The 15,348-nt window shown below is 48.5% G+C and overlaps 1 protein-coding gene across 1 annotated transcript in view; it reads right to left on the bottom strand.

The window, feature by feature from the left end:
* Positions 1–15,348, bottom strand: part of LOC103091785 (BDNF/NT-3 growth factors receptor) — a 270,811-nt gene that overhangs the window by 136,268 nt on the left and 119,195 nt on the right. The window contains exons 8-11 of the mRNA XM_076075159.1: positions 11,426–11,737; positions 9,318–9,341; positions 8,883–8,938; positions 8,459–8,561 (exon numbers count right to left, since the gene is read on the bottom strand). Of these exons, the coding sequence (XP_075931274.1) occupies positions 8,459–8,561; positions 8,883–8,938; positions 9,318–9,341; positions 11,426–11,737 (495 nt within the window). The remainder of the gene's footprint in view (positions 1–8,458; positions 8,562–8,882; positions 8,939–9,317; positions 9,342–11,425; positions 11,738–15,348) is intronic.

Genomic DNA, 15,348 nt, shown 5'->3' with positions numbered 1-15,348 from the left:
TCAGTGCTCGGTTTTCGATGGAACCGGGCAATAACGCCGAGCGCAGTTGGACTTGAGATCCGGAGGGGTTAGCCGGTTCGATTACATCTGCCGGTCGCGGCAGTTGATGCGACGGGGGAAAAAGGGTTCTTAATTCTGACCGCCCAGAAGTGTGAACGGGTTCACCGCAGTCTATCGATCCGCACGGACGTTGTGTGCGATGTCACGTTCCGACACCCGTTCCCCTATTGGACATCTGTAAAAAAAAAAGAGCTTCATAGGTCATCGGATTCCTTCCAGTATAAATATTTTGATTCCGATGGGGTTAATGTGCGAGTAATCCCCTATCGTCCGAGACTCCGAACCGGCGTGGAAGAGTAGACCAAATCACCCTCTCGAGGTGGCGGCGGTTGGGGGGGCGGGGGGGTAACTCTGTCGTGGAAGCATTTTTCCCAACACCCATAGAGATTGATGGGCATGAGCAAAAAATGTGTATGGCTGTAACCTTTACCATCTTATGAGACCACCACCCCTTCTCCCCCCCCCCCCACTACCCCTCTGGGTCCCCAGAGTCTACATGTCTTAGGCAATACTCAACAGTCGATGTGTTTATATGAACCATGAAAGATGCCCCCATTGCAATGATGTTGCCCGACAGATAAAACATATTGGGGGGGGCGAGGAGGGGGGATGGAAAAAAATCGCATTCGTCTCGGCGAATCCACCCCGGGCAAATTCCACCCCCCACCAGCCCCCCATCGAATCCTCCACCGGATCATCGTCGACACTTTTGTCGTGTGTGTGTCAGTTTGCTGTCCTCCCCCCGCTCCACCACCCGCGCCTCCCATTAGCACGGTTGGCTACGTACGGTGCGAAAGAAGTTCAACGTACAGACACCCACTCACTCACCCATTCACCCACTCACGGTTGGCTACATACGGTGCAAAAGACGTTCAACGTACTAACGTACACTCACCTACTCACGGTTGCCTACGTACGGTGCGAAAGAAGTTCCAAGTACTAACGTGCACTCACCCATTCACAGTTGGCTGCGTACGGTGCGAAAGAAGTTCAACGTACACCACGTGACATGACGTGACATACGTCACTGTTCACGCGAGGTGCGCTTCAGCAAGACGCCACCAACTCACGTGGGGAAAAAAAATACATCAGCTCCCAGTAGCCCAGCAAAGTTGTCAACACACGAAGAGATTTGCATTATTGCCTAAGCCAGCGCGCATACTAATAATTGTAAAAATGTTTTATGAACTGTGGCTGTGGTCATTGCTTAAGTAGAATAATGGCGATAATTACAACAGTGGGGGGTGGGTAGGGAAGAGGCATTTTTCATGCTATTTAAGCAGCCCACGGGAAAGCCATTAGGAGCACAAACAGCAATCAGGCTAATTTCTTCACCGTCACTGATAAATGCCTTCATTATGCGCGCTCATTTCACTTCAGTATGCCGGGCCAGGTTTGGGAGAGAAAAAAAACTAAAAATTGGTATAGCCAAATCTCACGCGCAGCTTTTTTTCATTTTTAGCGCCGTTGCCACAAAGCCCAGACGTGTCTGCACAAAATAAACACTTGGCAACAAAGGAAAAGGCTCAATGCCTCGTCACCGACCGGCGACGTTTACGAGACACGTCTCCCACCCAAAGCGTTAAGTCGCGACAGCTGAACCGCGCGGAGTCGCTTTCATTTTATTTTGTGGGGGGAGGGGGGGTTTGCTCCCTTTCGTCCACCGTCGGTGATCGCCGAGGTGTGGATGAGATTTGCGTAGCGGGGATGAAGGTTACATAGCGCCGCGTTGGTCTGTTTACATTTGTTTTTTTTATTTAAAACCCCCACCATGAAACGAGGAATACATTGGGAGGAGGAGGAGGAGGAAGACGGTGATGATGGTGGTGACGGTGGTGATGGTGGTGGTGACGGTGGTGGTGGTGATGATGGTGGTGGTTGTCAATTGGGCCTTGAGAGGAGATGGTTGTTTTGGTAGGGGGAGGAGGGGGCATTGGCGGTCCGCCAAAATTGGACACCTTTACTGAGTTTCAGTAATTTACAATTATGTTAAATAAATAAATAATAACGTGTGTTTAATCCACCCGCGATTTATTATGGGAGGAGCTAAGGGAACCCCTGCCACCCCCCCCCCCCCCCAAATATAGAAGTCAAAATCAGCCTATGGGGGGGGGGACCCACCCCTTTCACCCCTTTCACTTCATAAAATCATCGTCGTGAGATGACAGAAGGGGGGTATGGACGAGACAGAGATGAAGTGAGATAAGATCAATGTTGACACGCGCACACACGCAGAGATGTCGCGAGATGAGAGACAGATATACGGAGCGGTCAAGATCGAGAGACGAAATGTATATTAATTGTCTAACAAAACAAATTATTTCATCGTCTCGTTTTGATAATTGGGATTCAGAATTTGAGCTGCGATATTTGCTCGGTTCGTCAATATTTTCTCTTCCACCTCGTGAATCCCGGGGGGGGGGGTCCCTTGAGCCACTTGGGTCCCCTTAAACTTTAGCTCGGGTTCGCTTTACGTTCTTGTGGACACCTCCCCACCTCCTCCTCCGGGAGGGCGCAAAGGCTTAGCGGCTGCCGCTGATGCGTTTGGAGTTGGCCCATAATTTCTTCTGGAAGATGTCAGAAGGGATTATCTATGAGGAGTCTCATTGTTTAGGGGACCATCCGCTCACCCACCCCTCCCACCTCGCAAACCAAAAGGAAGACTCAATTCACCGCCCGCCGTTGCATTGGAGTGGCTTAATTAATACCCTGGTAAAACCAGTCTAGTGACTCCTCTCTCTCTCTCTTGAGCGTTGGTGCTGCGTGTTAACGTTTCCTATTAACATGCAATGAGGGTTTTTTTTTTTTCCCAAGGTGTGAAGTGTTTTGCAAAAGCAAATAACAACGTCTGTTCGCTCGCGTGCTGCAATCTTTTTTTTTTTTCAAATTTATTCCGTGTTATATACGCGGCGGCAGCACCGCATGTGGATTAAGGAAAAGATCCCTTATCTCGCCTTCTTTGCTCCGCTTCCATGACAACTGGGAAATCGGGTTCAGCTGTCCCGGGGACAGCCCGAGGAGCGGCTCGTTCCCATTAACAGGACCCGGGGCCTTGTCCCCATAGTCCACGAGCAAAGAGGCTTTATGGGCAATGCCCGCCCCTTCCTTCTAAAGCAGGGGTGGGGAACGTCCGGCCCGCGGGCCGTATGAGGCACCGCGAAATCATTTGGTCTGGCCCTGCCAAGGCAACCGCAGGCGGGACTCGAAATTCAATAAAATCTAGGAGCAAACCTGGAAAACCAGTTGCGAGTAGCAACATCGTCAATACCAGCTAACATCACACGCCTCGCCAAAGAGAAGCAGTTCCAGCCACCACATTAGGGGCGAGTTAATTAAATGTTTGACCAAACATAACAGGCTAATTTTTAAGTTGATAGTTTTGTATGGCCCGCGAATGATGTTATAAATATCCAAATGGCCCTTGGCAGAAAAAAAAGGTTCCCCACCCCTGATCTAAAGGATTTGTGGTCCAGATGTGTTGTGATTCCCCGATTTAAGTCTCTAAAACGTAAAAAAAATGTTAAAGGCTTATTTAAAACAGAAATGAATATGCAAGGAGAAAACAAATGTTAGGGTCAAATAAATGGGGGGGGGGGGGGGGGGGTTAAAAGACATTTGGACCAACCTGTACACACAACCGCTGTTCATCACCACCCCCCTCACCCAAATGAAGCCAGACACTCATTAATGTGGGCCTTCCCTGGTAAAAGAAAAATTGTTTCGTTTAATATAATTGTCCAAAGATCCCCCAATGTAGCAGGACCCTCCGAATAATTATAGTAATTTACTTGGTCACCCAGGATGGCACACCTGAGTTGAAGTCTTATATTTCAGGAGGATCCTGGCATCACATTGGATCTCTCTTTTAAGATGTTTTCAGGCCATTTATACCACGTGGGAGGAGGAAACTGAAGCACCTGGAGGGAACACACGCCTTGCGTGAGGGGGCAACGCTCTATCCCCGTACAGATAGCAACAGATGGCGATTAGTCTAATTGCTGTACTGCGTTCTCCTGGTGAGGCAGTGTATGACAAATAATAGCACTGTTGGCTACATACGATGCAAAATAAGTTAAATCTACATATAGGCTTAACCTAAGTAATTTAATATGAGATTCTGGAATCCATGGAATAGTTTTGGCCAGGATGGGATATTGTCATAATAATAATAACAACAAATTTAACGTACATACTATCTAAATATTACACTCGTCTTCAGATACCCGTACAATGTAACCCTCGTAGCAAACAGATATCGAATGTATATATATCTCTTTTTTTAAAGCATAAAAAACGAGTAGGGTAGATGGAGCTGCTGCTGTGGTACACACCCACGTGCACACGTGACCACCAAACAACGCCGACGCTTCCTGTAATTCAACTGCAGTGTGGCATTGATACCAACAATCCACTGCCCTTCGTCAATCGACTTCGAGATTAAGCTCTTCCTTCGGCCGTGTTTGGGTCGTTTGCATCATACTTCTCCACGCTTGTCATTGCAGGTTGGTTTTAGGGGGGGAGGGCGGTAGCCCAGGACCAGATCCGGTATCTCACTCGCCACTGATGTTAGTCGTGGGCGTGAATCAAACTCGGGGGGGGGGGGGGGGGGGGGCGCTGGGTTCGCAGCTCAGCCGTGCTAACCACGGCGCCAGCCCGCACGTAGTGGTAAATGTCTCCAATTTAAATGCAAAAATAACCAACGGAGAGCTAAATTAAACTATCAACTATATTTTTTTCATTTTACCAGGTAAGGCCCACTGAGCTATATAGCTCCTTTTCAGAAGCGACCTGGCCATCACAGATAATAGCTCAACGAAAATGTTTAGCACCCAAATACTCTCAACGCATGTTGGTGCTAAACGTGGAGGGAAAAACCCGAAGGACCAGGAGAAAAATCCACTCGATCACGAGGAGAGAGAGGCATGCAAGCTCCAAATTTCGAGGCGTCAGGGTCGGGATCGAACCCACGAACTCCTGCATACCAGAGTTACCTTACAAGGACATGGTCTCCCCCATGCGCTGGGATGAGGGCCACAGACTGTTCGGGCAAGTTTGATTCGCAGGACCGCACGGCACACTAAAGGGTGTTGCGATCAGCACCGCGCACACCAAAGCTGCCCTTGCCTTTCCAGCGCTGGCGTTGACAAAACCGCGGCCAGACTCGCATTGTTTATGCTAAGCTAGCCTCGCGCGACCGGGGGGGCTCTGTTTGGGTTACTGATTGTCACCGGTCGTTGCGCACAAGCCAGGCAATTTGGGCACAGGTTTGCGGGAGGATAGCATTGGCGTGCACCGAGCACCGCGAAACACCGTTCCTTTTACAAACATATAAATCACGTCGGACACCCACGTGGGCACACGTGCTCCGCACGCGGGAGTGGATTTCCAATGTCGTGTTGTCGATGGGATTTGCATTTTATTTGGTGGCGAGGGAGGGGGGTGTAGGAGGGAAGGCGGCGGATAACAGATGCGTAATTCAGTTTGGTAAGGCTCATTTGCTTGCAGAAGGGGCGTGCGTGTAAGTCGAGACGCCGGACTTGTGGCGAACAGAGGATCAATTTTCCGAACTCATTTTCGACGCGTTAACCCTTTCCGACGGGGCGACGGGGGGGGGGGGGGTGGGGTGGGCGCACGCTGACTCACCGCAGACGAACGTCATCGCTCACATTGTGGTTGCGAGCCAGCACGTTCGCAAAGCGAGGAAATAAGTGGCAGTGGCTACGGTTTAAATGCGGTGGGGGGGGGGGGCAGGGCAGGGGGGGAGATAATTTATTTTCGTTCCATCGTTTTTTCTCCGTAATTTATATGTGCTGTTTACCACCCCCCCATCCCCCCTCTGCCCCCCCCCCTCAATTATAATAATAATTTCAGTTTTATACAGTGTAATTCATGCTAATTGCATCTCACACAGATGTGCATTAATTATACGCCTAATCGTATGAAGGGCTAAATCCTATTTATAGCAATTATTATTAAGTAAATGAAACCCGTCGTGGGAAAATGTACCAAAAAAATGTACGGGTAAACACATCAAGAATTGTCATACAAACAAAAGGTACACAACAACAAACAAACAAGTCATCGCAACGGAGGCGTACAAAACGATGTACGGATACAAAGCTCCGCCTCACAGCAGCAAGAGCAATTAGTCCACTAAGTGACATCCCAGGACACAGTCCCAGTTACATTCCCGCTGCGCTATCACCGTCAGTTTTATTATCACAGTCGCCGAGTACTCGGCCCAGAGGTCCAAAAGACCAAACGTCCAGCAACAAACAGAACGCATTTGAGGTCATGCCACAGTTATGCTTTTGTAGTGACATCAGGGATGTCACTGTATGGTGCCGGCCCGGAAGGGCGGTGCCGGCCCGGAAGGGCGGTGCCGTTCAATATTCCGACATCGTGGACAGCACCGTGTGGGTGGCGGTGTGCAACACCATCCCTAACGGGGCTTGGTGAGCACTGGGATAGTGCGGGCACCCCGCACAGCGTGGGGTGGTGGCTGCCACGAGGGGGAGTGGATGAGCGTCAGCCCAGGGCCAGGGTTGCCCCGGGCCATGGCACTCTAGTTGTCTGGTTGACCCCGTAGACACGTGATCCGGAGAGTCCACACAAGGGGCCCCCAGGTGGGGGGGGGGGCTAGTGGGTGGTCACGTGTCCAGTGAGAGCTCTTGAGAAGGATTCAGAGGGAACGAGAATGCTCGAGAAGGCCGGGCGGGGCCAAGGGCGGAGCGGCCCTACCCGGAGAGGGATATAAGGCGGGTCCCTGAGAGGGACCGGGGACGCTGCATCCTACAAGCTGGAAGCTCAACATCTGGAAGCGGGAAGCTCAACACCAACAAGCTGGAAGCTCTACGTCTCATGCAGAAGCTCTTCGTCTTACGAGGCAAACACGTGGTCGGAGACCCGAGTGAGGGTTCGACCCTTCGTAGCAGTAACTCCTCTGTATAGAGCAGTCAGCTGGGTGGTCACCACCCTAGGCTGTACCAGGTAAAGGGGCAGTACCCCTTGTGTTACGTGTAACAAATAAATGTGTTGCCTCTAAAAGGAACAACGTCTGCGACTCAGTTGGACTCACTACACTTTGAGGTGCAGAAATGTTAATTACATTTAGTTTTTTACTCTTGCAGCTTGGAAAAAACCTAATTTGTTTTGGATTGAGTTTTTTTTTTCACCCAATTACATTCCAAGTTTTCGAGTGTATTCCGTGAAATCAAGTGTGAATCCAAGAGACAAGGATAGAGTCTCTCTGCGAGAGTGACCTGGGGGTATCGGTCTGCCAGTAGGGGGCGATGATTGCTTGCATGCTCTGAGCATTTATCGCAATTGACTAATTTGCGGTGTGTCTTTTTTTTAAATTGAGAACATTTAGAACCCCGACCCCCCTGGCACACAGTGGCCTCCTTTTGCCAATGAAGATCAGGGGATCTTAAACGTCCCTGTGAATCAATTTCGATTCAAATCCCAAAACTAAAGTCAATTCAACGAGCCTATATATAAACTCACAAAGGGCACGTATTTAATTAGCTTGGCAAGGAATTCCATCCCACGCTAATCAAACCAGCATGTTTCATTGTTATCAGAGTTGCAAATAGTTTAATTGAACGAAAATTTCGAATTTAATGCGATGGGGCATTTGTTGTTGGTTGTTGTTGTTGTTGGGTGCAGTGATCGGTGACCCAACTGAGGTCCCTCGCAATTCGCTGCCTGTGAGAAGGCAGTGGAAACTTCGGGCGACCAAACCCCAGATTCAAACCCCGCATCTCAGCGGTGTCGTCAAGACAGTGCTCCCTCCGACACTGCATTAATAAACCGATGTCTTAATTTATTTTGCCAGGTAATGCCCACTGAGCAATATCGTGATAATTTTTTTTCATAAACGACCTGGCTATCACAAATCATATCTCAACAAAGTTGCTTATTATTACGTACAGCAGCCGAACACTGTAAATGCGTGACGTTGGTTCAAATGTGGAGGGGAAAAATCGGAGGACCCGGATAAAAATCCACGCGACCACGGTAAAGAGAGTGACACGCAAACTCCAAATATACAGTGGCCCCATGGGCCAACCTGTGGGCCGGCCTCTGGGGCAGCCTCTGGGCCATCCTGTGGCCCAACCTGTGGACCAGCCTGTGGGCCAGACTGAATGTCAGCCTGTGTGACACCCTATGGGCCACCCTGTGGGCCAGCCTGTAGGCCAACCTGTGGGACACCCTACCACCGTTAAAAAGTTGGTTAAAATTTAAATATCGAGAAATATTAAGGTAATTAAAATTGGACATTGATAATTAATTAGGCACATACCAGCAGGACCAAACAGGTTATCGTATATCAAGATTGCACAGTTCTCCGTGTGTGTGTGTGTGTGTTTGTTTAATTCGTCGTAAAAAAATTTACCTTTCATTCCAAACTTGCTCCGTAGGTTGTACTTGTTGATGAGGACGAGAAGAGAGGCCAAGAGAATGCACACAAACGCGGCGATGCTCACAGCGATGTACACCTGAAAACCAAACAAAACAACTGTAACATCATCATCATTGGCAGCAGAAAATCATCCTTATCAATAAGGGCCATTGAACAATACGTCACCTTAAATATATATCCCTCTTAAGGAGAGTGTTCGTGATAAATGTGTAGAATTTTACTTTCATCAAGAAATCGCACATCCAAGTCATGTAACGCCGTTAGTTCTTGCCCGGAAATAGGACATGTATTTTGTAATAAACGTGAGATGTAAATAGCGGTGGTTGGTTGGTTGGTTTTGGTAAGTTGGGTGCGAAATGTTAATTGGTCCAAATTTACGACCCATCTTGACACCTACCGCAAACGAATCCTCTCCGACACGCGATATTTCATTGTACGGTTGCGTGAAATCCTCTGAAAGTAATAAATAAAAGAGTACACAGCAGCAGCAGCATGTATGCATCATAATGAATGTAGCCGCTGGGTCACTGTGTGTGCGTGCGCACACATATATACACGCACATAAGGGTTGTCACATTACACAAGATGTACACAGCGAGAGACTTTTGCACGGGTGACAAATGCACTTTGCCGTGTATTTGCTGCTAATTCAGAAAGTATTGCCCGTGCTCTAATTTGCAATCAAACTGTGTACGTAGCTGATTGGCTGTAAATACACAGACCCTGTGGTCGATGAGAAACAGTGTTTTTTGGTTTTACACGATGTCGAGTGTGGCTGAAACACGCCACAGGTTTAATGCGCTTAATGAGTGTGAACAGCTGAGGCGCTTACCGTAATAAGCATCTGGAAGAATATCTGTTAAATGAAAATGAATACAGTTTGTAAAGAAAAAAATGATGAATAAAGAAATTAAAAAAAAATTTTGTTCATTATAATGCCCTCGCTAAAACTTTTCAAACATTTTATTTTTTTAGTTTCAAAAAAGTTTTTTTTCACGCGTGAAGGAACAGATACGCCACACGTGAAAGTCACTCGATGGAAATCCAGTTCACGAATCTTGCCATTCGAAAAGAAAAAGTAAAGACGCCGGCCGAAGAATAGCGGTGAAAATAAATGTGAACCGAGAGAGATCCACCCGCAGATTGCCGCTGCTTAAAGCAACTTTGACTATGGCCAAGTTAGTTCACTGTCAACATCACACAGTTGACGTTCACAAGCGAGCCAGTCATACGGGGAACTTTACGCGTGGGCTTTCACGACCAATATATTATTATTATTTTGACTTAAAGCTTTCGTGACTGCAGGAATTCACATTCTTAGGTTTTTCGCTAAAGGCACGTAGATAGGTTAAAAGAAAATAACAAAAAATAACGAAAAAAACTACGACGTTTCGATCGCAACACAAGCGCTTGTGTTGCGATCGAAACGTCGTAGTTTTTGGTTATTTTCTTTGAACCTATCTACGTGACTTAACCAAAAGACCCAAGAATATCAATATTATTATTCGTAATCAAATTCATTTGGGTTTGGTCGTAATACAAATGTGTTTTTCGTCCACGTTTCTCCACGTGACGCAGTCAATGAATGAAAGTTGTCCCTCGAGATCTGAGCTCCTGCTCACAAACCGACGATGCTGCGTCTGATCTCCATCGAAACATCGTTCCCATGTACAAATGCTGTGAGATTTGCTCTACAACGACCATATTAACAACAACGATGCATTGCTGAAGCAGCCATTCATTTAGCCACGTTTTTGATGCACGTGACACGTTTATTCATTGGCTGTGTCAGGTGGAGGAGGGCTTACGACACACATTACGACAATTTCTGGCCCTTTAATATATATAAGGGCCTCTGTTCTTTTTGTTTGAGACATTTAGCTCGACTGATCATAACCATGTTCGAGTTAACGACGTACGTTTCGCCCAGATGGCAGCGTCGTGTTCGAGGCAACGTGGATTATGAATTATAGCTGAAAGCATTTATATGCATGAGCTCTGTTCATCCATCCTCGGGTGGAGGGAGGAGGTTGTGGGCAGGAGTGGTGGTAAGGGCATTCAGGAGAGATTGGTTCGAACCGCGGCCGCACCTCTGGTTGGCACGGTTGGCTACGTACGACGCGAAAGAAGTTCAAGCATGTACACGCAGCTGCACGAGATCGGCATTCCGTACCACCAACAACCAAAAAATGTACTTCCCTTGACTAACCCACGTGCTTAGTTTCAGTTAATTTTGAAGTACCCTGCGAGATAAGAAGCTCTTAAGTCAAGTTTCATTTATAAAAACAACAGACCGTTTCCGTGACAGACATGGCACATGATAGGCAAATGAATTAATAATGCAAATGAATTTGAAAAGGTAAGAAATCATATAAATTAAAATGTAAAATATTTATTTTAAAAGTTTTAACCAATTAAGGATTAAAAAAACAGGTTGTAAGGTTCGGCATAAGAAGCGCGACTGGTAAAACACGCCGTTTCACAAGAAACACAATATTTAAATTGTGGCTGGCAATCCATTTTGACACGTATGTATGTACGCACGTTGAACTTCTTTTGCACCGTACGTAGCCCCACCGCGCTAATCGGATGGTCGTGGGGAAGGACAACAACAACAAACTCATCACGGAGACGCGCACGATCCACGCGAGAGCGCTCGATTTTCTCGTTGCGCCATCGCGGGTGTGCGACGCGCACACGGTGCGTCCGCGAAGGGCGCGTAGACAAGAAAACTCCCAACGTTACAGGCGCCAGGGTCGGAGTCGAACCCACGGGCCTCCAGCACGCCGCGCGAGGGAATTTAACATCTCGCCGCCGTGGCGGCCATTTTTTCTGCCGGAGCACGCGGCGGCCGGCGGTAAACGCTCATGCCTCGCGGCAGCGACGGGAGTCTTCGCGGTGCGGGAGTTCGGCGTTCTCGAGGTACGCGCGCCCGCTCACCTGGGGCGTCCATGAAGTGAGCGTAGATGGTGCGCACGTCGCGGTCCAGCTCGTTGCTGATGACCAGCGTGTAGTTGCCGTTGTCGTGGTGCGACGCCAGGTCGAGGGTCAGGCAGCCGTGGATCTCGTCCGAGCGGCTCTCCTCGAACAGCGGCTTCTCCGTGTAGGTGGTGGCCACAAAGTCGGACTCGTTGAGGGGCTCGCCCTGGTACAGCCAGCTGAGCTTGGGAATGGGGTTGCCCCGCACCGAGAACGGGATGCACCAGGCGTGGTCCCTCTGGGGTGCGTGCAGCGCGAAGATGCGCGGCTTGTCTGCGCGGGAGAGCGGGCACGCGAGAGAGAGAGAGAGTGGCAGACATCAACCGACCGGTGCGGCGGTGCTGGCAACGGTGCTCGATTTTTTGTCTGTTATATATAAACCACGTAAGGCCCACTGAGCTGTGTAACTCTTTTTTCAGAAGCAACCTGGCTGTCACAAATTATAGCCCAACGAAGTGGCCGATCATCACGTGGCAAATGTAAAGCAGCCTAATAGAATGAACGCACAATGTTGCTTCTAAATGTGGGAGGGGAAAAAACGGAGGACCTGGAGAAAAATGCACGCAACCACGGGGGGAGAGAGAGAGAGAAAGAGACAAACAAACTCCAAATATGCAGGCGTCCGGGTGGGAATGGAACTGCCAAGAGGCGAGGGAGTTCAAATCTCGCACGTCGTGGCGCCCAGTGGTAACGTTCGTACCTCGCGGCAAACAAAGAACAATGTACGTCGATCTTCTTTCGCACCGTGCGTAGCCAACCGCGCTAATCGGAGGGGTGCGGGGAAAGGATAACAAACTAACATTAAAATGAGTTTTCAATCTAGATTTAAGGAGTGCACAGTCTCAGTGGCTTCCTACTATTGGACGGAAGAGCACAATGTATCTGGTATTGGTCCAAACAACATCCCAATGATTGAAAAACATTGACTGCAAATTAATCTTCGGGATTAAAAACGGCGACATCGCACAACCACTACAAAGACTACAAGCACGTGACTACAAAAGAGTTTTGCGATTTAGTGAGGCTTTCCTGGGTTAATAAGCGTAATACATATATATATTTTAAATTGCAATTCCACATCCAACCCTGGTTTACTTTGTCCTAATTATACTTCTGTGGGGCGGTGTATAGCAATATATGCTACAATAACGTAGGATTATAATGGATAGGTGTACATTGTGCTATAGTGGTAGTGCCTTACACCGATAATCACAACTCCAAGCCAAGCCTAGCAGCATTCCGGACGATACTGAGTGAGAAATTAAGCCCCGAGTGTACATTGCCAACCTAATGTGCAGCCTGCCTGCACAAACAAAAATAATGTACCAAGGTTCCTGTGGATGGAAAGGTCTTAAAACTGGTTCTAATTCTCGCGCTTGATGGTGGCGGCAATCTGGTTCAGGAGCTAAATGTATGCTGGCCACGACGAGAGGGCTTCGTCAAGACTTAGGTCTTGAGAGTCCTTTCGATCGATTTCTGGCCTTTTAAAAACATATATATATAAGGGGCCTCTGTTCTTTTTGTTTGGGGCATTTAGCTCGACTGACCATATCCGGATTCGAGTCAATGACGTCCGATTCGCCCAGATGGCAGGGTTGTGTTCGAGGCAACATGGACACACGCCACGATGGACATCGGCTACGCCACGGCCAAGCGCCTAGTAAAACGGCGCCACGCAGGCAAAGCTGCACTTTGAATCCGTGCTTACAAAGTCGCCGAGGCGTGCGTCGTCACTTTAATTTCTGTTTCCGTCTGAAAGAAACGACACGCTTAACCGCGTCCCACGGTTGTAATATATTCCGTCTGCCTCTCGGCCTGCGAACTGCGTCAATGCTCTGGCAGACTGCGACGGGTTTCAGCTTTCCAAATGTTTGCGGACGTTTAGCGGCAGAGAGTCTCAGTGCTTTGCCTGCTGCTCAAGGTTGTTTACAGCCCTGCAAGAGCCAGCGGTTGGGATTTGTTCTATCCTGCGATGGGGTGGGGTGGGGGAGTCAATTCGCAGGACAGGCACGGTTGGCTTTCCCAACAAAGTGGAACTTGTTTATCCGACCCTGGAGAGATGATGGGCTGAGTCAAGCCCCTCGGCCAGGAGTTGAGCTCGCAACCTTACAAATGCGAGCCTCTCGCTCTGCCTATGAGGCCCTTGGCTGGATGCTATAACCGTCACGTACGCTTGTCTTTGACATAAACGTACAATGCTTTATTAAGTTATTTTTTTTTCTGACTGTAGGGCGGATTTTTGTTTTTTTAGTGCTTGGTGAAACGAATACACGTTTATTAAATGGCCACTTTAAAAAGGAGAGGCTTTGCCAGTTGGCTGTTTTAAAATATGAGGGGGTTCTGTCAAAAACTAAATTCGGGCAAATTCATCATAATCAGCAGCAGCAACAGCAATTATTTATCTACTGTTGGATACCGCGATGTAGTAATGGACTAAGCAACCCTCACATACACCGATTTCATCGCTCCATCTCCTCCGTGGACATCCTTGGCTCCTCCTTACAGAACATTTGCTGGTCATTTTAACCAGATCAAAAAAAAAAATGATCTAATTTAAGATGTTGACTTTGGGGCTTTATTATAGAGAGGTAAATGGACTATATTTCTTCACGAATGCCCATCTTGGACCCTCTACATATACATTTCATTTCTTAGCTGCCTATTGAATCAGAATCTGTATTTAGACTGGAAGAATCCACTGAGCAATATAGCTCTTTTTCAAAGATACTGAGTCTCGAAGGCCTCCGTTTACAAGCAATACACGGATACACACACAGATCCACTAATAAATGGACCAAACTTAATTACAGACAGGGTGTTCGAAAGGAGCGGTTTCTTTTAAAAAACACAGACGGGAATGAAAAGATAACATTTTGCATCGTACGGCAATGTACTCCGTGACAATGCCCCCGATGGAGGTCTTCGAATTATGGAATGAGGCGTTCTGGCTCCTCCTGCAAACAATGATGCCCTCCATAAATAAATCAGAACCGCAGCGCAGCGGCGCGTTCAGCGCCCGTCGTCGCGCGTGGAATGTAAATTCTTCGAGCACTGCCGCTCTTCCACACCCAACGTTCATCGGCACCCTTCTCTCGCTCTCCGCTCTCTCTCGCTCTCTCTCTGCCGCTCTCTCTCTGCTCACTTTCTCTCCCGCTCTCTCTCTCTCGCTCTCTCTCCACTCTCTCTCCACTCTCTCACTCAGCTCGCCCCCTCTCTTTGCTTTCGCTCTCTCCGCTTTCGTTCCCTCTCCGCTCTCTTTCCCTGCTCGCCCTCGTTCCATTCTCTCTCTCTCAGCTCTTTCTCTGCTTCTTCTCTCTCTCTCGCCTGCCGCCCTTTCCCCTCGTCAACCATGGTGTGTCCTCCTCGCTGTTCGGCCTCGAATTCTCCGGTAAACCCTCCACCCGCTGCCCTGCGTTGCCAACCAACCCCCCGTGGGGCGTTCCTGCGAAAGCGGAAACGTTTTAAGAATTCTCGCCGTGCGGACCGTGCGGTCCAGCTTTACCAGACCGCTACAGCAGGCGCTGGGTCCAGAGCGGCGTTGCGCAAAAAAATAAAATGCGAGCGCGAGCCCGCAGATGTTTCTGCCCGTGAAGAAATTGCGCCGCCAAATGATAAGTACGTGTACTTTGAACTTCTTTCACACCCTACGTAGCCATCCATGCCCATCGGAAGGGCGAGAGAAAGGACAACAAACCGAACGCAGAAAGCAGCTCTCAAGAAATATGAGAATTAAGGGCGGGCATAATGCGATTGGCGTGCTTTCGTGACCAATAGCATCCAAAATAGAGAGGGGGGTTTTTGTTAGACTGCGTAAATACAAATGTGTCGTTAAACTCGCCACCACCCGACACAGCCAATAAGCAAGGTTTGTCACGTAAACAGAA

The sequence above is a fragment of the Petromyzon marinus genome, chromosome 52, assembly GCF_048934315.1.
Source record: "Petromyzon marinus isolate PM22_M1 ecotype Great Lakes invasive population chromosome 52, UKy_Petmar_22M1.pri1.0, whole genome shotgun sequence".
Classification (NCBI taxonomy): Eukaryota; Metazoa; Chordata; class Hyperoartia; order Petromyzontiformes; family Petromyzontidae; genus Petromyzon; species Petromyzon marinus.
Note: the sequence above shows the minus strand (reverse complement) of the source record. Positions and strands in the feature narration are given on the sequence as shown.